This window comes from Babylonia areolata, chromosome 26 (genome assembly GCF_041734735.1).
Source record: "Babylonia areolata isolate BAREFJ2019XMU chromosome 26, ASM4173473v1, whole genome shotgun sequence".
NCBI lineage: Eukaryota > Metazoa > Mollusca > Gastropoda > Neogastropoda > Buccinidae > Babylonia > Babylonia areolata.
This window is the reverse complement of record NC_134901.1, coordinates 32,943,266-32,968,733: the sequence shown is the minus strand read 5'-3', so window position 1 is coordinate 32,968,733 and position 25,468 is coordinate 32,943,266. Positions and strand designations below refer to the sequence as shown.

At 41.4% G+C, this 25,468-nt stretch overlaps 1 protein-coding gene across 2 annotated transcripts in view; it reads left to right on the top strand.

Moving 5' to 3' along the window:
• LOC143300521 (uncharacterized) overlaps nt 1-13,664 on the top strand; it is a 54,543-nt gene extending 40,879 nt beyond the window's left edge. The window contains exons 7-10 of one of the 2 annotated variants that reach the window (XM_076614260.1): nt 4,032-4,181; nt 4,915-5,183; nt 11,083-11,325; nt 11,853-13,664. In XM_076614260.1, coding sequence (XP_076470375.1) covers nt 4,122-4,181; nt 4,915-5,183; nt 11,083-11,209 — 456 coding nt within the window. In that variant the 5' untranslated portion in view covers nt 4,032-4,121 and the 3' untranslated portion in view covers nt 11,210-11,325; nt 11,853-13,664. Of the gene's footprint in view, nt 1-4,031; nt 4,182-4,914; nt 5,184-10,229; nt 10,544-11,082; nt 11,326-11,852 lie in introns of those variants that run through there. The other variant, XM_076614258.1, reaches the window with a different exon arrangement.
• The last annotated feature ends 11,804 nt before the right edge of the window (nt 13,665-25,468 follow it).

Genomic DNA, 25,468 nt, shown 5'->3' with positions numbered 1-25,468 from the left:
CCTGTCCAGGAATGGACGAAGTCCATTATAAACTCCTAAAGCACCTTCCCCAAACCTGTCTGGACACCCTGCTTAAAGTTTATAACCACATCTGGGTCACAGGCTTCTTTCCACCCTCCTGGCGGAAAGCCCTCATAATCCCGCTGCCGAAACCGGGAAAAGACCCCTCGAACCCCTCCAACTACCGCCCAATTGCACTGACCAGCTGCGTCTGCAAACTGATGGAGAAGATGGTCAACGGTAGACTGATGTGGAAACTAGAGACCGACGGCCTTCTGGCGAAGGAACAATGCGGTTTCCGCAAGCATCGCTCTACCGTTGACCATCTGGTTCGTCTGGAAACCACGATAAGAAATGCTTTCGTCAACAAACAACATGTGGTGGCCATATTTTTTGACCTGGAGAAAGCTTACGATACCACGTGGAAATTTGGTATTCTTTCCGACTTGCACAAGCTCGGCTTCCGAGGACACCTGCCTCAGTTTATCCACAATTTTTTACAAGACAGACAATTCCAGGTGAGAGTCGGCACCACCCTGTCCGACATTCACGAGCAGGAGCTGGGTGTCCCGCAGGGGAGCATCCTGTCGCCGGCTCTGTTCAGCATCAAAATTAATGACATCGTTCAATCCGTTCAGAAAGGATCGGACAGCTCGCTGTTCGTGGTTGATTTTGCCTTATATGCAACCGGCAGCACGTACGCCAGCATCCAGCGACGGCTTCAGCTCTGCGTCAACAAAATCCAGTGTTGGGCAGAGGAGAATGGCTTCACATTTTCGTCCTCCAAAACTGAATGCATCCACTTTCATAATTTTCGCCAATTCTATCAGGACCCTGAAATCCGTCTGGGAACATCCACCATCCCGGTGGTCAAGGAAGCCAGATTTCTAGGGGTCGTCTTCGATCAGAAGCTGAATTTTCTCAGCCACATTAAACAGCTGAAAATATCTTGCCTAAAAGCCCTGAACATCATCCGAGTTGTGGCACACACGAACTGGGGTGCTGATAAGAGGACTCTCTTGCACCTCTACAGAGCCCTGGTCCGGTCCAAACTGGATTATGGAAGTGTTGTATACGGCTCGGCCAGACCGTCCTACCTGAAACTGTTGGACCCTGTACACCACCAAGGGCTCCGTCTCAGCTTAGGTGCTTTCCGCACCACCCCTGTGCACAGCCTGTACGCAGAGGCGGGGGAACCACCTCTTTCCAACCGCAGACTGAAGCTGACCCTGAACTATTATTTGAAATTGTTTTCGGAACCTACAAACCCTGCTTACGATGCTGTATTCAACAACCCTTTCGATAAGAAATTTACAGACAACCCAAACTGCATACCTCCTCTCGGACTCCGCATTCAGCCGCACTTGGAAAATGCCGATCTGGATGTCAGTGGCATCTCAGATTTCTCTAAGTTCCCTGACAGCCCCCCGTGGACCTTTACAACACCTGAGGTCCGATTCGATCTGGCCTCGTACCGTAAGGACACCACCAGTTCTCTGGCCTAGAGAACCTACTTTTCGGAACTGTGCCACAAATTCCCCACCTTTCAAGGCATCTTCACTGACGGTTCCAAGTCAGAGGACGGAGTCGCCGCATCTGCTTTCTGTCCCGCCTTTCCTGACCGACCCTCAACGGAACACATCCTGTCTGACAGCTCGGTATACACCGCGGAACTGACCGCACTGGTCCTGGGGTTAAAAATGGTTCTCTCTTCCAAACAGAAGAGATTCATGATCTTTTCCGACTCCTTATCAGCCCTGGAGGCGATCGCCTGCAGGAATATCACTCATCCCAAACTGCTGGAATTTTATGAAACTTTTACTCTCGCAACGAAGAAAGGATATGAGGTTGTGTTGGCCTGGGTTCCCGGACATGTTGGCATTCGTGGTAACGAAAGGGCGGACCTGCTGGCCAGGAACGCTGTAAAGAAAGAATTGTCCAGATCCTTGGTACCCTATACAGACATGAAGCGGAAGGTCAATACTTACGTTAAGGATCTTTGGCAAGAGAAGTGGAACACCCAGATGGACAACAAGCTCTTCCAGATCCGTCCGGACCTGGGGGAGACCCTCCCTTCGGGGGTGAAGAACAGAAAGGAGGAATCTGTGCTGTGCAGACTGCGTACGGGGCACACTTTTTTTACTCATTCTTACTTGTTGAAGGGGGAGGAGGCCCCTCGATGCGTTCCCTGTGACGAGCCTCTCACCGTGAAACACGTGCTCCTTGACTGTTGGGATCTGCATGATGTTAGACGCAGACATTACACGGCGGTTTCTTTGAAGACTTTGTTTCGTAATGTCCCTCCGTGGGCGCTGATGGACTTCTTAAAAGAAGTGTACCTTTTAAATCAGATTTGAAGGTTTTAAACTATGGAAGTTTTTTTTTAACTTTGGAGTGGAAAGTTTGAAGTGGTGACTCGTTTTAATTGGTTGTTTTTTTTAGCCTTGTAGTAGTAATTGACGCGGCGATAGCCTTGAGATGGCCTTAGTGGTCGGCGAGGCTCTAAGCACCATAATTTCATTTCATTTCAACTAATGGGTCAGGAGAATATAATTCCCAGTGAGCTTTTGTCCATGGGCTATAAATCATGATTGGATTTCTGAAAGTTTCATAGCTTGAAATCAATAGAACAGATTGCAGCTGTATGTTAATACCATTATTACTGAAGAACAGGCCAGACTCCGCAAAGGCAGATGTACCACCAAATATATCTAACCTGCATACCCTTTGAGACCCCATGCCTCCAAACACCAGCACAAGTTATACCATGTCTTCACAGACTTAAAGAAGTCATTTGACATGAGGCACTATGGTCCTCAATGAAAACAAAGTAACATTTGGCTAAAGCTTATCAGCACCATCCATTTACTATGCTAAAAAATGACTAGTGTAGTACTCTCACAGGGTGCAATTGGTGAGTGGTTCCATTCTTTGCAAGGAGTTGGTCATGGCTGCCTTCTGTCTTCCACACTGTTCAGCATATTCCTGGCATGCATCGTGACTGACACACTTGAAGATCATGTCAGGACAGTCAGCATTGAAGGAAGAACCGTCTGGAGCCTTTGTTTATCATGAGAAGCAAAGACTCCTGATGGTTCTTCCTCTGATGTTGACTGCCGACATGATCTTCAAATGTGTCAGTCATGATGTGTTCCAAGACTTTGTTGAAAAGTGTGGGTGACAGAAGGCAGCCATGACAAACTTGCTTTCCAAAGAATGGAACCACTCTCCAATTGCACCCTGTGAATGTCTTGTGTGCCTACTGTACTGGTCTATTTGGAGCATAGTTGCTGAATAGTGTTGATAAACTTTTGCCAGATGTTCTTTTGTTTTCATTGTGGCTGATAGTGCATTCTGTCAGACTCTGTTCAATGCCTTCTTGATTTCTGCGATGACATTGAACCACTCTTCTGGTGTTCTGGTGTTTTCTCAAAGGGTATGCAGGTTATATAAATATATATATCTGTTTGATGGTACTGCTGCTTTTGCAGATTCTGGCCTGTTTTTCAGCAGTTACAGTATTTACTTTCTTCTGTAATCTGTTCTGATAGACTTAAATCTTACATTTCTTGAAAATCAAATATGTAACTGGGAATTTTTGTTCTTCCTACCCATTAGTTGTACTTTTGTTTATCTGTTAAAAATCCCCAATTGTCACAAATATCATTGACCAAGAAGCAATTGTCTTCAGGGACAGGACAGGACAGGACAGGAGGATCCCAGGCACTTGATGAAAAGCTAAATAGTGTCGTGTGTGTGTGCGCTGTGTGTGTGTGTGTGAGTGTGAGTCTGAATGTGTTGTGTGTGTGTGTGTGAGAGAGAGTGAGTGTGTGTGGTTGCCTGGAGTGTGGATGTTTGCACAGTTCAAGCATGTTCTGCCTAATCACTAAACCTCACTAACACACTAACCCTTACTAAAACATTGCACGGAGTGATTGCCTTGTGGGTGGTTGTTTGCGGTGTGGTGTGTTTGTATGTGTATGACAATAGAGAAAAACCCAGTAACTGCCTGAATGTTCTTTGTTTCATAGTTTCACTAGGGTCAACAGCAGACATGAACATCACCAGGGTCATCTCCATGAAGGAACATCACCAGGTTCATCCCCAGCCAGGGCACCACCATGGACAATTCAGGGGACTCCCAGACACCAGTATGGATCTCAGTGGGGACATCAGTTGAGGTATTACTTTCAAAACTGGATATTGTACATAAATTATATATCTTGTGGATTCAAAGAAGTGTAAACACAGCTTTATAATAATTTTACAGCTCTTTTTGAAGATTAAAAAACCAAAACAGTTGAGTATTGTTAGAGAGCACATAACTAGAATAATGTTTCTTAAACAAAAGCAGACTGATGAAAAAAGTTTCATATTCTTATCCCATATGCTAAAATTAATTGGTTTCAGTTTGTTTGTCAATGAGACATCACTGCATTTGGACAAATCCATATGCACTACACCACATCTCCTAGGCTGATACCTGACCAGCAGCATAACCCAACGCACTTAATCAGGTCTTGAGTACATGCTTTTGTATTTGTGTACCTATCAGCGTGGATTTCTTTACAGAATTTGCTCTTGTTGCTATGGGTTCTTTTTCAGTGTGCCATGTGTGTGCTGCACGTGTGACCTTGGTTTATCATCTCATCTGAAAGACTGAACGCTTAGTTTGATTTTCCAGTCAAACTTTGGGAGAAAAGGCGAGAGTGGGATTCAAACCCACACCCTCTTGGACTCACTATATTAGCAGCTGTGCATCTTGACCGTTCTGTCACCTTCCTCCTCCCATTACGATAGCATAGATTGCTTTGTTGAATATTCACTGTCATTATTTTAAGGCTGTTTTTCCTTGAATTTTTTCAAAAAAGAAATTAGCACATTTTACAGTATAAATTCTTTCAAAATTATCAGGCCAGGACATCACCAGAGGCATCACCAGGCCAGGACTTCCCCAGAGGCATCACCAGGCCAGGACTTCCCCAGAGGCATCACCAGGCCGGGACATCACCAGAGGCATCACCAGGCCGGGACATCACCAGAGGCATCACCAGGCCAGGACTTCCCCAGAGGCATCACCAGGCCGGGACATCACCAGAGGCATCACCAGGCCAGGACTTCCCCAGAGGCATCACCAGGCCGGGACATCACCAGAGGCATCACCAGGCCGGGACATCACCAGAGTGCGTATTACATATTAAATATAAATTATCTGTCTAAATCAACAGGCAGGGATCTCCAAGCAGGGGCACCTCCATGAATGTCATCGGGTACATAAGCATGGACACAAGGGATGTCAGCCAAGAAATCACTATGGATAACTCCAAGGACAGTTGCATGGCAGAGAAATCACTATGGATATCTTCAAGGACATAGCATGGCAGAGAAATCACTATGGATATCTCCAGTGACATGAGCAAGGACAGGGATGAGAACACTATGGACAAATTGAGGCGCTGAAGCATCTTAACACCACCAAGAAGTTAAAATTGTGCTTGTCTTACCGAGTACACCAAGTAATCAGGGATGAGGTGAACGATCAGCAGAGTGGTATCAAGGACCGGACAGATTTTCCACTTTGAATGTGTAGAAAGTAGAAAATGAAAAAATCCCCACTGATCAAGAAAAGCAGACAAAAAAAATTATATTGAGGACAAAAGTTCACACATTAACTCGCTCAGTACGGCCAGTCCTCTCTTCTCCTCTACACAGACCCCTCGGATGTCCAGTGGGTGTCTGAATGACCCAACATTTAGCTTCCGTCGTCAGAATTGTGGTAGTCTTTGTCAACATTCACCTCTTCAGTATAAGAGCCTTCCGCTTTCAATATTTTGATGATGGTAACTGGGGTGAAACGCTGTTACATGTCGTCTCTTTCGCCGTTCGTATGGAGAGAGTTAACGGGAGAAAGAGAGAAAAAAATAGAGGAAAAATGGGGAAAAAAGTGACAAAAAAAGTTGAAAAGCAAAAAAGAAAGTAGAAAAGCCAAAAAACAAAACAAACAAACAAAAACAAAAACAAAAACCCAAAGAAACAAAGCAAAAAAGAATTGACCAAAAAGAGGAAAATATAAGATAGAATGAACAAAAGTCCAAAAACAAAACAAAAAATACAAGTTGTCAGAATTTTTCCATGATACCCTGATTGTGTACAGAACAAGGGAAGCAAAGCAGACTGCACCTGATTTGGCCCTGTGTGGTCGGCTGGACTAAAAGCAGCACTGTTAAATGTAAAACTGTTGAAACTGCATAGGTATCTCACCTTTCTCTGCCACATGAAAGACCTTCACCCTCAAAAGCAGTTTCCAAGCAGAATCTCCCTGAGGAACAGTGGCTACAGGATAGGCTGAAGCACAATGGAGATTCACATTTAGAAAACTTGTGCACACAGGAGACATTGATGATTTCTACAATTAACTTTGACAAAATGCAAAAACATGCAACTTCCATTATCCTGATGCAGAAATTAATCACAACCTACAACAGGCAGGCAGTCACCCAGAGTCAGAGAGAGAGGACTGCAATCCCAGCCTTACATTGGCAATATCGGATATGCACACACTGTTCAACTAACAGAATCAAAGGCCATGCATGCAGAAGAATAAGATCAGCATCTAGAGTTCAAGAAAGACAAGGATAGACATCAACACAACTAAATGCTAACAACTGACTTAAAAAAACAACAACAACAACTGCGAACCACCATGAAAGAAAGAAAGAAAGGGGAAAAAAATAGTTCAGTAATAATTTGAATTCTTAGTGTAGGGATGGATCAAAGTAGCGGTTAATGACAGGCTGGAGCTGTTCCAGGCAGGGTTTATCCCTGGGGAGTGCTTCGCTAGCTGGATTGGTCTAGCCTAGATACTGCGAAATAAAACTCCTAGGTCCTTTGTTTTTGTTTTTTTAATAGAATAGTTGCTTTTTCCTGAAGACCCCCCCCCCCCCCCCCCCCACAGCGACAGAATAGATTGATTGTGGTCACTCTGTGGAAGGAAGGAATGCCACTCTTCAGAAACTTGCCAGCATTTTCACTCACAGAAATACTGCAAATGTAGAGGTTCTTGACCTGCTTTCAGAAAATAATGCATCGTAGAAAATTGTCACACTGCTTCAGTGGATCAAAACCACAGTCAAGTCCATTAGCGTCAAGGCAAAATCAGAATAAAATGATAGCCTTGTGCATACCACATCAATTAACTCGACATAAACAGTCAATTTTAGGTCTTCAGATGAAAAAGCAGTGACCCTGCAACAAATGTTCACACTGACAGCATTTCCGTTCAAGGCAAAAAAGAAAAAAACAAACAAACAAACAAACAAAAAACAACAAAAAAACCCCGTACCTGTTGACTCAGGAGCTACAATAAATCAGCTGTTAGACAAATATTTTGAATGTCCTTGTCTATGTCCTCCTTTGAAATCATCAAAAACAATCTCAAGACAAAGGGAAAAAATCAAGTGAATCAACGCTCTGATCCAAAGAAAAAGACTGAGATCTACTTTAACTCATGGACTGCTTCCAGATGACTTCACTTCCCAAAGCTCATAGGATTGAGCTCTCTGCTGATTGTTCACATCTTCCAAATGGACATAACGTACTTCTCATCCAGTACAAGCACTCATGTTATCCAGTCGTCGATATCGTCAACTCTGCATCTTCAGAACCCGTGATTCCACGACTTTCAGAAGTTGGGTATCCAGAAACAATGAAAACCAATAATGGTCCTCCATTGAACAGCAATGACTATGCAGTTTCGTACCCACAATGACAAAACACAGAAAAATCACCCCTCTGTGGCATCACATTAATGCAGAAAGATAGATGTTCCCGCTGGACTGATCCTGTCTACATGCAGTCTAAGAGGCAAGCTTCCTAACATTCTTAAACTCCTTAAAATGATGGACCTATTCGACAGTTTGGCACCACACAAAAACAGAAGATGGACTTAGCTGACAAGAAAGCCTACATCAAATCAGCAGCCCTTCAACTCTACTCTGTACCAACCAGCATCCCTGGTCAACGTACAAAAAACAAGAGAGGCAAGGCCTTCAAGACTCACTTGTGATACACTTTAAAAAAAAAAATTATAAAAAAAAAATCTAATCGTTAAAATGTGTTCTGTATTTGTTATTATAAAGCTTCACGTTTAAAAAAAAAAGAAAAAGAAAAAAAAAGTACTAACCAGATTCGAACCCCGCGTGTTCGGGTGAGAAGAAACTGCCTTATCCATTACACTATCGTGGCTCCTTAACTGACGTTCTAAAATTTAACATTTGAACATACTTTTTTAAAGGGCGATAAATCAATTGCGGTATTCACAGTGAGAACGCTGTTTAAATCATATTATTCTGGTGTATCTTGGGCATTCAGAAAATCTTTAAGGGCAATTAAAAATTCTTTTTAATGGCTATCGCTGCAATCACACTGCAACATTTAGCCGTTTTCTCTAGATCTAGATAGATGTACAAGTTTAGTTACACCTGCCTGGAATGTAGTATGACAGGGTCGATTCAATTGCTCTTTTATGTTCATTCTAGTTTTATAGTTTTAAAGTTGATATGAAAATTTAGTATTTTGCTAAACTAATAACATGTAGAGCCAAGTACAAGTACTTCTAAACGTCGTAAGAAGTGAAAAGGACTTCATTTTGAGAAAAGTCAAGACTGGAAATTTTTTCGTTTCATCGTGATCAATTCAAGGGTATTAACCCGCATGGTTTACAATTTTTAACTGTGAATTCCGACTGATTCTGTGGATATTTTTATGGCAGTTTGGGGCATAATCCAGTAAGTGATGAGGCGTTCACAAATCTCTCTCTGAATAAATATTTAATGGTCTCCTTCTCCAACTTTCCATCACATGTTATCATGTATTGTCCATTGAATATAGGATTGAACGGGCAGGTCAACAACTTGAAACAAAATGGTGTTCGCGTTCGTGAAGAATATGAGCACGCGCTTTGAATGTGTATAAATATGTGTACGCAATTGATTTTTGCCCATGACCTTCAAGGCTCAGCCAACAGATCTGTAAAGTCCACTCGTATTGATTTTAGTATTTTCCGAAAAAGACCACTTGGGCAAATGAACATAGTGAAAGCCCTGTACACAGAGTAAAACACACAAGCTTTTTATGTATTGAGTATAATTTCAAAATGTAATGTTTAAGATGAGAAAGATCAGTTTAAAGCAAATTAAGTCCCCTAGCATTAATTACAGAGTAATTTCCCTTTTTTTACTATCTGCACCAAAATGTTTGCAAAATAAACAAAACTTCCATGCTTAGCAAAAGAAGTTCCTGTTTGAACAAAAAATGATAATAATGACTGCTCTTGCTGTTGTGTCAGAATATCAGATCATAGTGCCAAGTTTAGAGAATACAAAAAATATAAATATAACCGTAAATGCAGTTTGCATATAATTAGGCCTTTTTTTTCTTTTTCTTTTTTTTGTGCCCATCCCAGAGGTGCAATATTGTTTTAAACAAGATGACTGGAAAGAACTGAATTTTTCCTATTTTTATGCCTAATTTGGTGTCAACTGACAAAGTATTTGCAGAGAAAATGTCAATGTTAAAGTTTACCACGGACACACACACACACACACACACACACATACAGACACCTGAACACTGGGTTAAAACATAGACTCACTTTGTTTACACAAGTGAGTCAAAAAGGAACAATGACAATATAACCCGCTTCCAAAGAAAGTTATCACCAGGAATATCTGCATGGACATGCAAGCGGCATGTCATCTTTAGCACTGATCATAACAGTCAACTTCCAGTGCCTCCACTACTCCAGACTCTGTGTCTCCAGACAGCTTGCAGAGCCACCTTCCTGTTCATCAATGAATTGCAGAAACGAACTCAAACAACATGATCTACCACTTGGAAAAGGTATTGCTTTAAGAAATATGCTAAATGTTTGATTATGATTATGTGCACAGTTGATTTGTGTCTTACATGTGCATAGTTGATTTGTGTCTTACATGTGCATAGTTGATTTGTGTGTGTGTGTTGGGGAAGTTAAGTGTGTGGGTGTGTTAATGAAAGAAGCAAAGGTGGAATAAAAAGTAGATGAGTTTTTTTTAAAATCTCCCCTCCTCCCTCCAACCATTCCCCTCTTCCCCCCACCTCAAAAAAAGGCCAGGTGAAAACAAAAAAATTTTTTTTTTTTTTTTTAAGCAGCATGAAAATGATTTAGTTTGTATGGTGCTATTTTGCAGGGATCTTCCGCTTTCTCCACCTCACTGCCTAAACAGAGCTTCCACAATCTCTGGGAAGCCCACTTCAACAGAAAGTCATCACCGGGAACACTGCATGGACATCACATGGGACATGTCATCTTTGGCAGTGATCACAGTTTCAGTTTCAGTAGCTCAAGGAGGCATCACTGCGTTCGGACAAATTCATATACACTACATCACATCTGCCAAGCAGATGCCTAACCAGCAGCGTAACCCAACGCGCTTAGTCAGGCCTTGAGAAAAAAAACAACAAACTTCCAGTGCCCCCACTGGACATCCACCACTTGCAAGAGGTATTGCTTAAAAGAATGAACTGAATGTGCATAGTTGGTGTGTGTGTGAAGAAAAGATAAAAGTGAAAGAAAAATAGAGGAAATTAAATATTTTTGTACCAAAAGAAAAAAAACCACACACACACAAGACCCAATTTAAATGATACATGAAAAACAGGAACAGAGTATTTAGTTTATATTTGCTGCTGGGAAAGATGTTGAAGATGGTAGTTGTGTATTAAAACACATTATTTGTACAGTTACTATGTTTTAATAATTTGAACAACAGGTATGTTGTATACTCTGCACAGGCAGGGAACTTGACCGTCTTTGCTTCACTGCCCATACAAAGAGTTTCCACTGATCACAGTCTCCAGGGGGGGAGAATCCAGTGATGACTGCACATGGGGTGTTTGTGTGTGCATGCTTGCATGCATGCATGCAAGAGAGATTCCAGCTCTCCCTGTTGAGAAAGATGTTGATGATTGCAATAATGTATCAAATTATAGTTTTTAGGCACAGTTGCTATGTTTTTATCAACAGTAGTTTTATATTTCCAGAGGCATGGACCTTCCAGCTTCTTTGCCTCACTGCCTAAACAGAGCTTCCACAATCTCCTGGAAACCCTCAACAGAACTCATCACCGGGAACATTGCATCACATGGGGCATGTCATCTTTGGTACTGATCACAACTGACTCCCAGTGCCCCCACTGCTCCAGACTGGGCTTGCAGGGCTACTTTCCTGTACATCAATGAACTGCAGGAAAATGGAAGTCAAAGGACATCCACCAATTGGAAAAGGTATTGCTTTAAATTTTAGAAATAACTAAATGATTATATGTGCATAAATGATTTGTGTGTGTCGGGGGGTTAGATGTGTGGGTGTGTGTGGTTGGGTGTGTTTATGAAACAAGGAATAAGTGAAAAGAATAGAGGAAAGAGAAAAACAAAACACCCCCCCCACCCCAGCCACACCCACCTCCTCCCTCCATACCCCCAAGAAAAGTCTATATAAAAGGGAAAAAAGATATATATATATATATGTGTGTGTGTGTGTCTGTGTTCAAAAGCAACAGGAGAAGAATTTTGTTTGTGGGGTGGTGGATGGGTGGTAGATGTGTGTGTATTTGTGGCTGTGTTCGTGAGGAGAAGAAAAAAAGGCTAGGAGATTGACACACAAAAAAGTAAAAAACAAAATATCAGGAATGGAATATTGATTTAATGATATGCATAGCTGTGAGAAAGATGTAGAATATTGTAGTGGTGTATTACACACATTTTCATAAACCTGTATATTGCTGTTTTTATCAACAGTTTTAATTTTGCAGAGGCCTTCTCCACCTCACTGCCTAAACAAAGAGCTTCCAGTCTCCATGAATCACACTTCAACAGCAGGGACATCTGCAGGAACTTCTGCTGCAGAAATAATGTCTTCTTCGTACAACCACCACCAGCAGTCATGGATAAGCAGTGGCATCAAGGACTGGACAGATTATCTTTCTGAATGTGTGAAATGAACATAAATTTAGTAAGAGAAAGAAAGAAAAAAAGCAGGGAAAAAATCAAATATTTCTCATCTTTTAAAAAAAATTCTCTTGTATTCTACCAGTATGCGTCTTTGTTTTTGAAGTGCAGTGCACATGCACAAGGCAAATGCTTCATAGGTGAGTGCCGATAAATAAATCATTTATGTTGAAACAAAAACTCCCCCAGTGTGTGTGTGTGTGTGTTTCACTTTTGTCTAACAACAGGTCTGTCACTCTCTCCTGTCTTTCTTTCTCAGTGTGTATGTGTGTGTGTGAGGAGGGGTGGGGGTGGCAAGGGAGGGGCATGGCTGTGTGTCAAATGTATAACAGATTTTAAATCCAAATTTTACAAGAACTGTTTTCCTAACTCATTTAGCTCTCAACAGAATAACCCCTGCTATAAGTGTAGCCGGGTTGGCTACAATCTTTGTTGGGCCAGCTTAGCAGACGACTTTTGTGACTCGCCGAAGGTTACCAAGGAAGTTGTAAATCGGTCACAAGTTATCTCCCTTTACAGGGAACCATATGATGATTTTCATCAATTTGTTAAATTATAAACACTTCCTTATAGATGAGATTATAGTTTTTATGTTATTGGACTTCAGAAAGATCATACTTCTCAACTCTAATGATATCATTTGGCCAGAAAGCCTATAACTCTTTTAAACTAATATTTATGTGAATGAATTTTGGCGCGATCTTCGAAATCCACTCAGTTGAAACATATAAAATACCTTGTTTTCTATAAATCAATATAGTTGCCGTGGAATTTAGATTGTGCATTAAAATGTAAATGATTAAGCTTTCTTCTCGTGTATCGCTTTCCGTGTACACCTAAGTTATAGGCATGCGATAGTACGAAATGTCTGACAGTATTTTGGCCCCACAAAACTCTCTCTTCTTCTAGCCATTGGAATTCGTCAGTGCCGATTTGAGCAAAATATGTTTTTACAATACCTAGACATTTTTATAGCGTGTCTTGCAGATGTTTGCATTTCTGTTATCAATCTGATTCGTATCATACATGTATAGTTGTGTTGTAGTTGGTTTAAACGAAGTATTTCATTGTCGATCACAAGTGCCAAAAGCACCGCCAAGCGGTGCCGACACGGGAGCTGTCCGTTGAGTTTTCTCTTGAATTTTGACATAAAAAATCTTTACTCTAGAAGCAGATTCTATAGATGATTTTTATATAGTTGGAAATTCAGGATTTTCAGTTACTTAACTGTTGCAATTATATTACATATCGTGACGTTTTAATTGTTGTAATGTACAAAAATGATACATGAACTCATTAAAAGCTCGTTCATTCAGTGACTCTTTTTGTTTACAGTTTTTAACTACATTATTTTTGTAGAAAATGGTTTAGCTTAAGAAAATGCTCATCTCTTGTAGTTATGTTAGTTCCCCGAGCCGAAAGTCAGAAGCCGCTAAATTTGATCAAACAAACACAAGCTTGGCCCCTCAAGGCTCGCGGAGGGCCAGTTTTGTGAGTTGCTTCGCGGCGCTGGCTTTGCGGTTCGGCGGAACAGAATATAAGGAGTGAGCGAGTGCCAGACAAATAGAGAACTCTCCTGGTCTGGAAGAATGAGAGAATAAAAGAAGAAAAACCGGCGCACCGCCTTCCTGAGTCTACCTTGCCTGGCTGCAGATCTCTTCTGCTAACACCTTCTACCTGTCTTCACCTTCTCTAACACCACCTTACCACCCCGTCACATAAGCATAGTCATAGAAGTGGTCAGTACTAATTGAGTACACAAATTATACACATGTGCTTGCACTCAGTGTTTCCCATAAAGATAAAATGTAAAGGTCCCAGAGACCCAATGTGTACATTTTTAAAGGTCCCAGTGTTAAATCAAAATTTAATCACTTTAACAATAATAAACGTGCACAAAAAAACCAGGGATAATGCCTTGTCAAGTTGTCAAGTCAGCCTGTTCTTGGTTTCCACTATACGTGAACTATCATTATCAATGTGAATTGTCAATATCTCAGCCACAGCGTTAGTCTCTGTCACTCAAATAGGATTATGAACTTCACTGTCACTCGCTTTTACTAAGCCAGCCTCTCTTCCTGGTTTGGCAGGAAAACGACAAGCTAAAACACAACATAATCAAAAATCATTAAACCCATAAAGCAAATAACTAAACTATACTTGGACATTTGGAAGGCTCTCCTGTGATCAAAAATAGAAAATTTAATATTAAAAAGTATTCAATAGGTGTATGGTCAATCACTGAATTGGTTATTTGTTTTATCCATAAACAGAGGGAATGAATGAACAAATGTTTTATTGAGGGTAACAGGATAAGCTGGAAGCTTCTTTACACCATGCCCTCCCTCACACACAAACACACACCCCCACTCACATGCACAAAAGATGAAAAAAAAAAAGGGGGTGGGGGGGGGAGAAGAAGAAGAAAAAAGAAAAAGAAAATCGGTACAGACACTCGGTGTAGATAGTAACAACTACTACAACAAGAAGAGTTAATCACGAAACATAAAAAAAGCATGAAATATAACTCGGTGAAACACGCACGCACACACGCACCAGCTTGCGCATGCATGTATACACGGACTGATATACACTAATCTTCTGAGCTCCTTTCCCTGTTCACATTGTCAGAGAGCAACGAAAAAAATGTTATTGTGTAGTTCTCTCAAGAAGCTCAAACAAAACACGGTATATAAGAATTATTTATAATTGTTTCATGAGATATTTTTGGTACTCTTTTTTGAATGATACCAAGGTGGATTTATTTTTCAGATAGTCGGGAATTTCATTCCATAGTTTACCACCAGAATACACGAGAGATGTCATGAAAAGGTTAGTTCTCGGACGAGGGATAGAAATGGTATTTTTGCCATGAACACTTTTTTCAGGAAATTTCCTCTGAGGGTAGGATGGTGCTAATTTCTTTTTAATTTTGTACATAAAAACACCTTTATTAAAGATACATTTGAGATGGAAAGGAAGAATGTTTAGTTCTTTGTAGTCATTAGTATAGATAGAAGATTTGAGGAGAATAATCTTGAGAGAACGTCTGTATATGCTTATGAGTGGTTTCAAGCAATTTTTGCTTGCCAAGTCCCAGCATGTTGAGGCATAGTCGATGTCAGGTTGAATGTATGCGTGAAAAAATAACTTGCGGGTATGTTGATCAAGGAAATGTTTAATTCTGTTGAGCTGATATAATTTTTTCGATAGCTTTTTACATAAAGCAGAAACATGATTAGACCATGACAGGTTATTATCAATAGTAAGACCAAGTAATTTGTAAGAATTAACTACCCCCAACTCACTGCCAAGTATCTTTGGTCCGAGTAATCTAGATTTGATGTTTTGGCGTTTCTGTCTGGTTGTCACTAGCATAAATTTTGATTTGTGTGGGTGAATTGCCATGTGATTAATTTCGGTCCATTTTACGAGTTTATCAATATCACTCTGCAACTGAGTACATACAGCATCGACATTTGTGTCTTTTTTATGGAGGGTTGTGTCATCAGCGAAAAGTTCACAAGAAGATGAAACAAAAAGTGGAAGGTCATTTATATATATTGAAAATAAAACAGGCCCCAACACTGATCCCTGAGGAATTCCATAATTGATTGGCATAAGAGGGGATACTTTAGAATCTTGGAAGACAATTTGTTTCCTACTATTAAGAAAGGAAGATACAAGTTCGACAGATTCAGGGGATAATCCATACATGAGTAATTTTTTTGAGAGAAGATTGTGATCAATAGTATCAAAAGCTTGAGCAAAATCAATAAAAACAGAACCAGTAAATAAGTTGTTTATGTTTAAATGCCTTTCTTCTACGAGATTTGTTAGTGCGGTGTGACAGGAATGATTTTTTCTAAAGCCACTGGTTGGGATGAAATAAATCATATTTGCTGAAATGTGCTTGAAGATTAAGTTTAATATGTTTTTCGAGGGGTTTGGATAATGTGGATAATATTGATATAGGCCTATAGTTTGCAGGGTCAGATGGATCACCAGCTTTAAAGACAGGGAACACTTTAGCATTTTTAAAAGCTTGAGGATAGGAGGATTTATCAGTGCAGAGGTTATAGATGTATGTAATGTGTTCAGAGATAATAGGTGCTGAAAGTTTTAATATTTTACTATCTATGCCATCCAAACCTCGGGATCTGGACAGTTTTAATGAAGATAATTCCTAGAACACGTCATGTACGCTAATATATGTTAAAGGTTAGATTGTATGTGTTTGGTATCACAGAAACATTTTAGTAACTGCAAGTCATTGGACTGTGTGTTATCAACCTTGACAATTCTTTCGGCGACAGTAGTAAAATGTTTATTTAGGATTTCAGGAGATAGTTCATTTCCAGTAGTAGAAGCTGAATTTTTCCTCGACAGTTGGTTGATAGCTATCCAGATGGATTTTGAATCCTTTTTATTTATTATCAAGTCACTGAAATATTTCTTTTGGGCAACCCGTTTCATTGCAGTTACTTTGTTTTTTAAATTTCTCATCTTTTCCTGTAGTTTTCAGTAACAGATCACGATACTCTATTTCTAATTTAATATCTTCAGTTAACCAAGAAGGCTCTTCTTCATGTTTGACACGTTTAGTCCTTAAGGGAGCATGCTTGTTAAAGACAGAAAGAAAGTTATTATACCAAGTTGCAAGTGCACTATCAGGATCGGTACACTGGTAAACATTAGAAAAATCAACCATACATAAATCTGACAGAAATCCCTCTGTACCAAACTTTTTGTAGCTGCGGAACGATATATACTTGTGACTGCACCTGGGGATTTTTATTCCTTTCTTTGACCATGTTACACAAACAGGAAAGTGATCGCTAAGGCCGAATACGGGAACAGATGTTTCTACAACACTGCTAGGGTTGATTACATAAATGTGATCAATTAACGTTTCTGAGAGCAGCGTCTTTCTTGTTGGGGTATTTACAATCTGTGTTAAGTTGTATGATTCAAAAGTGTGTCTCCATTTATCCTGTGGTTTTAACAAATCTATATTAAAATCACCTAGCACAATTACTTCTGTGGAATAGTTCAAAGCATCTTCCATCATCAGTTCAAAGCGATCATGCAATTCAACCCGTTCTTCGGGGTTTCTGTAAAGAAAACACACAAGGATTGGCTTTGTCCCTTTGAAATGAATCTCTAACCAAATACACTCTATTCTATATTGATCAAAACAACTAACTTGTTTATAATTAACTGACTGATGAACATAGGCAACCACTCCTGTTTCTAGTTTTAATGTGGCATCTCGCCTGACGAGATGGTATCCAGGAGCGGCTATAACATTATCAGAAACTAAATCAGATAATCGTGATTCAGAGAAGCCAAAAGTGTGAAAGCAATCGCCAGAGTTTGATAAAATGGAGGGAATGTCTGACATCTTGACAAGTATTCAGATAACCAATTTTAAATCCAGTTTTTGTCAACCACCTCAGGGTAGTGGGGCATTTCTCCATGTTCAAGTAATATGCTCGCAGGGAATAAAGCAAGATAGTTAATGTCCTTTAAGACAAAGATAACACTTATGACACAACACTAATTAGAAATACAGAATACCACACTTACATCTGTGCAAAGCAAATCAAGTTGAAATGAATTTGTTTAGATATATCCACGCAACTTCGTGAATAAGACAGTAAATTAACAATTATGGTTTAAACGTCCCCATCCATATGGCCTGATTTGACAATGAGTAATCAGAACATATCAACTAACTGTGATGCATTTTAATTATAATTTACATAGTTTTATCACGAATATCTTGAAACAAAATATGAAACAAAGCATTAAATGACATTATGTTTAAAGCAATGGCAAGCTTACGGTAGGTTTATGTTTACCAGATCATTTGTACCATATATGGAGACAAAAAGATGAAGAAGCAACATAGCCACAGCCACTTATTACATGACAACAATATGGACCAGCTGCACATGATACAATTTAGCAGTGTGGCATGGCACTGGGATGATCTGGCCAAGCAATACACCGTGTCTACCACGATGGCATCGGTCGCTGACGGTCACGGTCGTACACCAGGTGAGATGCCAGGTTGGCGAGTTGTTGTGCACACTAGCCAACAGGGCTGGGTGGAAGCCAGTTGTGATTGTCGTAGATGGAGCCCTGTGGGGTAGGTGTGAAGTTTTGGGTTCCTGGGACTGGGTACTGAGGCTGTGAGAACCCTCCTCTGTGGACATTGAGGGGAGGGTAAGGGAATGGGTCTGGGCATCTGGGATGCTGGGTGTAGGGAATCACTGGACGTGGGAAGGGGTAAGGAGGGGGGGCATATGGGAAGGATGAAAAGGTATGTGGTGGGGGGTACCAGACTTGCATTTTCATGGGATCGTCTGGTTAGAGGGGGAGGTAATTCGTCCCCTTCACCATCTGCCAAACGGTCTGTAGGTGTGCGGTCCTGGGGCTGGACTCGCTGAGGTGGACGAGCCTCACTGAAGGTGACACGCCGGTCACTCCGGGACGGCAGAGGGGGAAAGTGGGCAGTGGATGATAAGGGAGGAGAGCCTGCATCTGCAAGGTCTGAGTGCTGGGACCAGCGTGAGGAATCTGATTCACTACTGACGTGCGGGGATCTCCCTCCATCCCTGTGACCTGAGGAAGGACGTGAGGACCCCACGTCTTCAGGACGGTTGTTGTTTTCTGTACGGCCAGACTGAGGGAGAACTTTCTTGAAGTTGACGGCAAGGCAGGCCGTCCCTCTTCTACTAGGGTGAGTGGCATCATTATACAATGCCTGACGTGGTGCCCCGTTCTGAGTCACAAAGGCACTGTAGTGGTCAATCATGTCCACCTGCATGGTCTTGCAGGCAGAATACAAACTTCTGTTGGATGGTGCAATGGTATTGTTCAATTGATTACGACCTCTATCAGGGAGAATGGAGCTGAATACTATATATGCTGAGGGAAAACAACTGGTGCACAGGCCAATGAGTTCACACCATTTCTGGGTTGAAACTGGTGCAGCTGAACAATCATTGATTCCAACATGCACAATAACAGTTAGTATCTGATCTTGTTTTTGCTAAACTATTGAACCACTGGGCGAGATCATCAACCGGTCCAGGAATGCATACTTTAAAGAGAGGGTCACTGTGAGTTTGTAGCCTCATAGGGTTTACATACCTAATGACAGAGTCCCCAATAAGTAACGAGGAGGATTCAGCTGGGATATTTATTTCACCTAGGACTTGCTTTGGGGTAAGTTTTTGAGTCGGTGTTTTTAAGTCATGTGTTGAAGCATGTGCTAAGATTTCTGGGATGCTTTTCCCTCTAGTAGGGGAGTGTGACATTCTTTGATTTGGCTTTTGTTAACAGTTTGATCCTGGTTCGATTCTGATAGAACATCAAATCGGTTTTGTGTAGGTACATGTATAGTTTCATTGTTTGAATGATGAACTGTAGAAACAGACTGAGACGTGCTTTCAAGACAAACATTTCCATCATCTTCCTGTGGCGTGGAATCACTAGAAGCATTACCAGATGCTGCAGTTAGTGCTGGAGATGGGTCAGAGAACTGGCCTTCAGAGACTGACATAACATTGGGCTGTGGGTCAGAAGATGTCTCAGAAGCATCACTGACAGAGAAATTACACTGGATGGAAATACAAACAGATGGGGTTGTTTTAGTCTTAACGTGCTTTAATTCTGAATGAAGTGTTCCCAGTTGTGTTTTTAATGACTGGTTTTCTTTTTTCAGACTGGTTACTGTGGAACTGACGTCGGATATGATCGTTTTAAGACTGTCCAAAGCAGAGTGTAAGGACTCGACCTTATGGTCAATGTGGTGTTTGAGTTCATTTTTGAGGGAAACTTTGGAGTCCTCGAGACTGGATACAAAATTAACATCACGATCAGCTTGACTATTTAGTATAAAGTCAATGGTGGTTTCAATGCTGTGGAGTTTTTCAGAAACAGTCTTGCCAACAAATTTTGTGGGGCAAAGTGTTCGTCTGCGATGACGTTTTGAGAGCTTGGTTGGTTTTGGAGTTGATTTCACCCCCATTTGTGCTTGACTAGCATCTCCTGTGAAAGTCATGCTTTCATCGCTATTTGAATGAGGCTGCACCCTTTCATGTTGATCATTATCTTTGTCCAAAGGATCTATGTGAGGTAAAGGAGACATACCAGAAAAGTCACTCATAACGTCTAGCAGTATACTCCCGTCACGCTGTAACTGTTCTGGTGCTGGGTGAGGGGATATTGGAGGAGTGTGGGCGGTTACTTCCTTCTGGGTACACACAGGGGGAGATAAGTTTAAGCTCTTATGATTATCTGTCAAAAAGGTAAGAGGGATCGAAACTATTGAAGTCTGAAATGTGTGCGAATCTTGGCCCGTACACAGTACCCATAAACAAGATCTTTCAAGACCTCGCACTCCTCTATGTCCCATTTAGCACAATCACTACCCTGACACAGTAATGTTCCTGAGTCTTGCCGAGTATAATACAATGACAGAGTCACACGTTTGAACTGTTTACAGAATACAAGTATGACAGTCTTGGCCACATTGGTGGGGACAGGTTCATTAATCCACAGTGGAAGAGAAATGCAGTTATCATCATAATCGTAATCATTCTTTATCAGTATAAATCTATCGGTAATTGATGCATAGCGATAGCACAAACAATTTCTCCAGGCAATAAGTTCTTTCTGTGGACAGGAAAATCTTTTTTGAAGATTATCAACTGTCGGTTGTAATTTACTTCCTCTTATCTCAACGCTAGATCTAGTATCCATTGTATTCGATAAGCGTCAATGCATAATTAACATGGTAGTTTATCACATCATTCATTGTCCAGGCACTCGGACATGGGACAAGAAAGAGTAACACAGATCACAAACGTGTGAAGCGACTGTCCGATTTAGGGCGCACAGGTCACGCTGACCACAAAACTTCACGTGCAGAACGGACAGTTCAACGCATTACACACTGGACAGCTCTGAACAAGTGTCAGAAGAGACTTCCTTCATTATTCAATGTAAATAATTAAACATTAAATACGCTCCATTCCTTGTCTTTCAGAGAAACACAACCACACCTTTGCAGTCACATTATTTTGATAAGAACATTAACAAAAAATCACAAGGAAAAACATCCTCTGACACCATTAAAACCACCAAAACACTAGAGCAACCAAAACACCGCTCGTCCCGCACGGCCATCATATAGATGAGAAAGAGGGAGATAGCAAGAGAAAGAGTTTATGAGTGCTTCACTGTAAGCATGTGTATTCTTTTTAATGTCTTTGTGTACGTCTGTCTCTCTCTCTAAATATATAAATACATGTGTGTGAGTGTGTGTTCTTCTTCTTCTGCGTTCGTGGGCTGCAATTCCCATGTTCACTCGTATGTACATGAGTGGGCTTTTACGTGTATGACCGTTTTTACCCCTCCAAGTAGGCAGTCATACTCCACTTACGGGGGTGTGCGTGCTGGGTATGTTGTTTCCATAACCCACCTAACGCTGACATGGATTACAGGATCTTTAACGTGTGTAATTGATCTTCTGCTTGCTTCACGGAGAGAGCTGTCCGTTGAGTTTTCTCTTAATTGTTGACCAAAAAAACCTTTAGAAGCAGATTCTATAGATAATTTTATATAGATGGAAATTCAGGATTTTCAGTTACTTAACTGTTACAATCATATTACATATCGCTACGTTTTAATTGTTGTCATGTGCAGAAATGATACATGAACTCGTTAAAAGCTCGTCAGTTCATCAGTTCAGGCATATGAGCGATCTAGTTCAAGGGAAAAAGTATGTTGATTTATATCGGTATCTATACCACTCATGGAAAGTTGCATCCCCCGCCCTCTCTCTCTCTGTCTCTGTGCCTGTCAATCTGTTTCTGTCCGTGTCTGCCGGTCGATCTCGGTCTGCCGGTCTCCAATGCTTTCCACTTGAAATCAGAAATATGTAAATCAACAATCATTGCTGAATGTGTTGACCTCTGTTGACACGGGTCAAAGTCCTGATCAATGAATATGCCAAAACTCAAGACTCTCCCTCTCTATCTCTCCACACACACATACATACACACACACACACACACACACACATACACGCACACACACAGTGTGCCGCCATTCGAGTGATGTATGTATACGTGACACTGACACGCCACTGACACGCTAGCCCGAATATGCGGCAGACCACCACTGATGTACTTTCACATTTCTCACTCAGTGACAAGATCTGCACTCAGATACCGCAGCCAGTCTAGCGGCGTAATCGGTAGGATCTATAGTTGCACATACAGTAGTCCAGGACAGATACAAAAATGGTCAAAATGTCTGCAACAAAACCGTTCTTTTCACGATAAAATAGAATAAATCATACTGATCACGCTGATATAAACTTGACCGCTGTAGGTGGGCGGGAACATAATTAGATTTTAGTTTTTAATAATTATTTGTCACACTTCTGGCCATGAGAGAGCGCCTTACAGTTTCAGTTTCAGTTTCACTTTCTCAAGGAGGCGTCATTGCGTTCGGACAAATCCATACACGCTACACCACATCTGTTGAGCAGATGCCTGACCAGCAGCATAACCCAACGCGTTTAGTCAGGCCTTGAGTGCATGCTTACATATTTGTGTTCCTATGAAAGTGGATTTCATTTTACGTAATTTCGCCAGAGGACAACACTCTCGTTGCCATGGGTTCTTTTTCAGTGCGCCAAGTGCGTGCTGCACACGGGACCTCGGTTTGTCGTCTCATCCGAAAGACTAGACGCTCAGTTTGATTTTCCAGTCAAACTTAGGAGAAAGGGCGAGAGCGGGATTCGAACCCACACCCTCACGGACTCTGTATTGGCAGCTGAGCGTCTTAACCATTCTGCCACCTTCCGCCTTACAAAGATCCGCAAGGCATGAGCAAGCCAGAGTTAACGCAAGCGCGGTATTAGGGGTCGCCAGAGGAAAGCGTTTAGCGCCGTACAGTGGCTGACTGCTGCCGCGCTGATGCTGTCCTATACCTCCGTTAGTAGGTCACTGCGGCTGATGACAGATACCGCACAGAAAATAAGAGAACTCTTTGGGGTCAAAAGGAAACAAACATTTTTAATTTCATCTATTATATACTAAATTGGTAGAAAACGCAAGTTTGCTTTTATGAATGTTTTACAGTTTCTTTCCAGTCCTGACATTTCATAAAGAATGAAATCGGTATTATACCGACTGCAAAAGGTGAATATACGAAGGCAGCACGAGATCATTTAGTTCATAAGAACAATCATGTTGACATTTTACGCAATGGACAACTTGGAAATACTTCATGCTCTGCTTATTAACGTATAGTATATGAATATATGAATACCTGTTAACCAGGTTTGTTTCAATGAACATTGTTGGAGCACTGTCCAGACAATTAATTCAGAAAGCATGGAAGGCAGATGATGGCAAAATCGAGCAACATCATGTCTTGATGTAAAAAAGAACGGTATGAAATATATTTTTTTCTTTGGAAATGAAGCGGTATTTGCAAATGTGACTCATGAACCCTGGTGCAGTAGACAGGCCAGTTTAGCGTGGGAAGGAAAAGGTATCTGGCTGGAGTATGAAGGTGGCAAAATGAAGTGCATCAGATAGTCATGAAGAGCAAAGACTGCCTGTCGTCCCCTTCACCATCTGCCAAACGGTCTGTAGGTGTGCGGTCCTGGGGCTGGACTCGCTGAGGTGGACGAGCCTCACTGAAGGTGACACGCCGGTCACTCCGGGACGGCAGAGGGGGAAAGTGGGCAGTGGATGATAAGGGAGGAGAGCCTGCATCTGCAAGGTCTGAGTGCTGGGACCAGCGTGAGGAATCTGATTCACTACTGACGTGCGGGGATCTCCCTCCATCCCTGTGACCTGAGGAAGGACGTGAGGACCCCACGTCTTCAGGACGGTTGTTGTTTTCTGTACGGCCAGACTGAGGGAGAACTTTCTTGAAGTTGACGGCAAGGCAGGCCGTCCCTCTTCTACTAGGGTGAGTGGCATCATTATACAATGCCTGACGTGGTGCCCCGTTCTGAGTCACAAAGGCACTGTAGTGGTCAATCATGTCCACCTGCATGGTCTTGCAGGCAGAATACAAACTTCTGTTGGATGGTGCAATGGTATTGTTCAATTGATTACGACCTCTATCAGGGAGAATGGAGCTGAATACTATATATGCTGAGGGAAAACAACTGGTGCACAGGCCAATGAGTTCACACCATTTCTGGGTTGAAACTGGTGCAGCTGAACAATCATTGATTCCAACATGCACAATAACAGTTAGTATCTGATCTTGTTTTTGCTAAACTATTGAACCACTGGGCGAGATCATCAACCGGTCCAGGAATGCATACTTTAAAGAGAGGGTCACTGTGAGTTTGTAGCCTCATAGGGTTTACATACCTAATGACAGAGTCCCCAATAAGTAACGAGGAGGATTCAGCTGGGATATTTATTTCACCTAGGACTTGCTTTGGGGTAAGTTTTTGAGTCGGTGTTTTTAAGTCATGTGTTGAAGCATGTGCTAAGATTTCTGGGATGCTTTTCCCTCTAGTAGGGGAGTGTGACATTCTTTGATTTGGCTTTTGTTAACAGTTTGATCCTGGTTCGATTCTGATAGAACATCAAATCGGTTTTGTGTAGGTACATGTATAGTTTCATTGTTTGAATGATGAACTGTAGAAACAGACTGAGACGTGCTTTCAAGACAAACATTTCCATCATCTTCCTGTGGCGTGGAATCACTAGAAGCATTACCAGATGCTGCAGTTAGTGCTGGAGATGGGTCAGAGAACTGGCCTTCAGAGACTGACATAACATTGGGCTGTGGGTCAGAAGATGTCTCAGAAGCATCACTGACAGAGAAATTACACTGGATGGAAATACAAACAGATGGGGTTGTTTTAGTCTTAACGTGCTTTAATTCTGAATGAAGTGTTCCCAGTTGTGTTTTTAATGACTGGTTTTCTTTTTTCAGACTGGTTACTGTGGAACTGACGTCGGATATGATCGTTTTAAGACTGTCCAAAGCAGAGTGTAAGGACTCGACCTTATGGTCAATGTGGTGTTTGAGTTCATTTTTGAGGGAAACTTTGGAGTCCTCGAGACTGGATACAAAATTAACATCACGATCAGCTTGACTATTTAGTATAAAGTCAATGGTGGTTTCAATGCTGTGGAGTTTTTCAGAAACAGTCTTGCCAACAAATTTTGTGGGGCAAAGTGTTCGTCTGCGATGACGTTTTGAGAGCTTGGTTGGTTTTGGAGTTGATTTCACCCCCATTTGTGCTTGACTAGCATCTCCTGTGAAAGTCATGCTTTCATCGCTATTTGAATGAGGCTGCACCCTTTCATGTTGATCATTATCTTTGTCCAAAGGATCTATGTGAGGTAAAGGAGACATA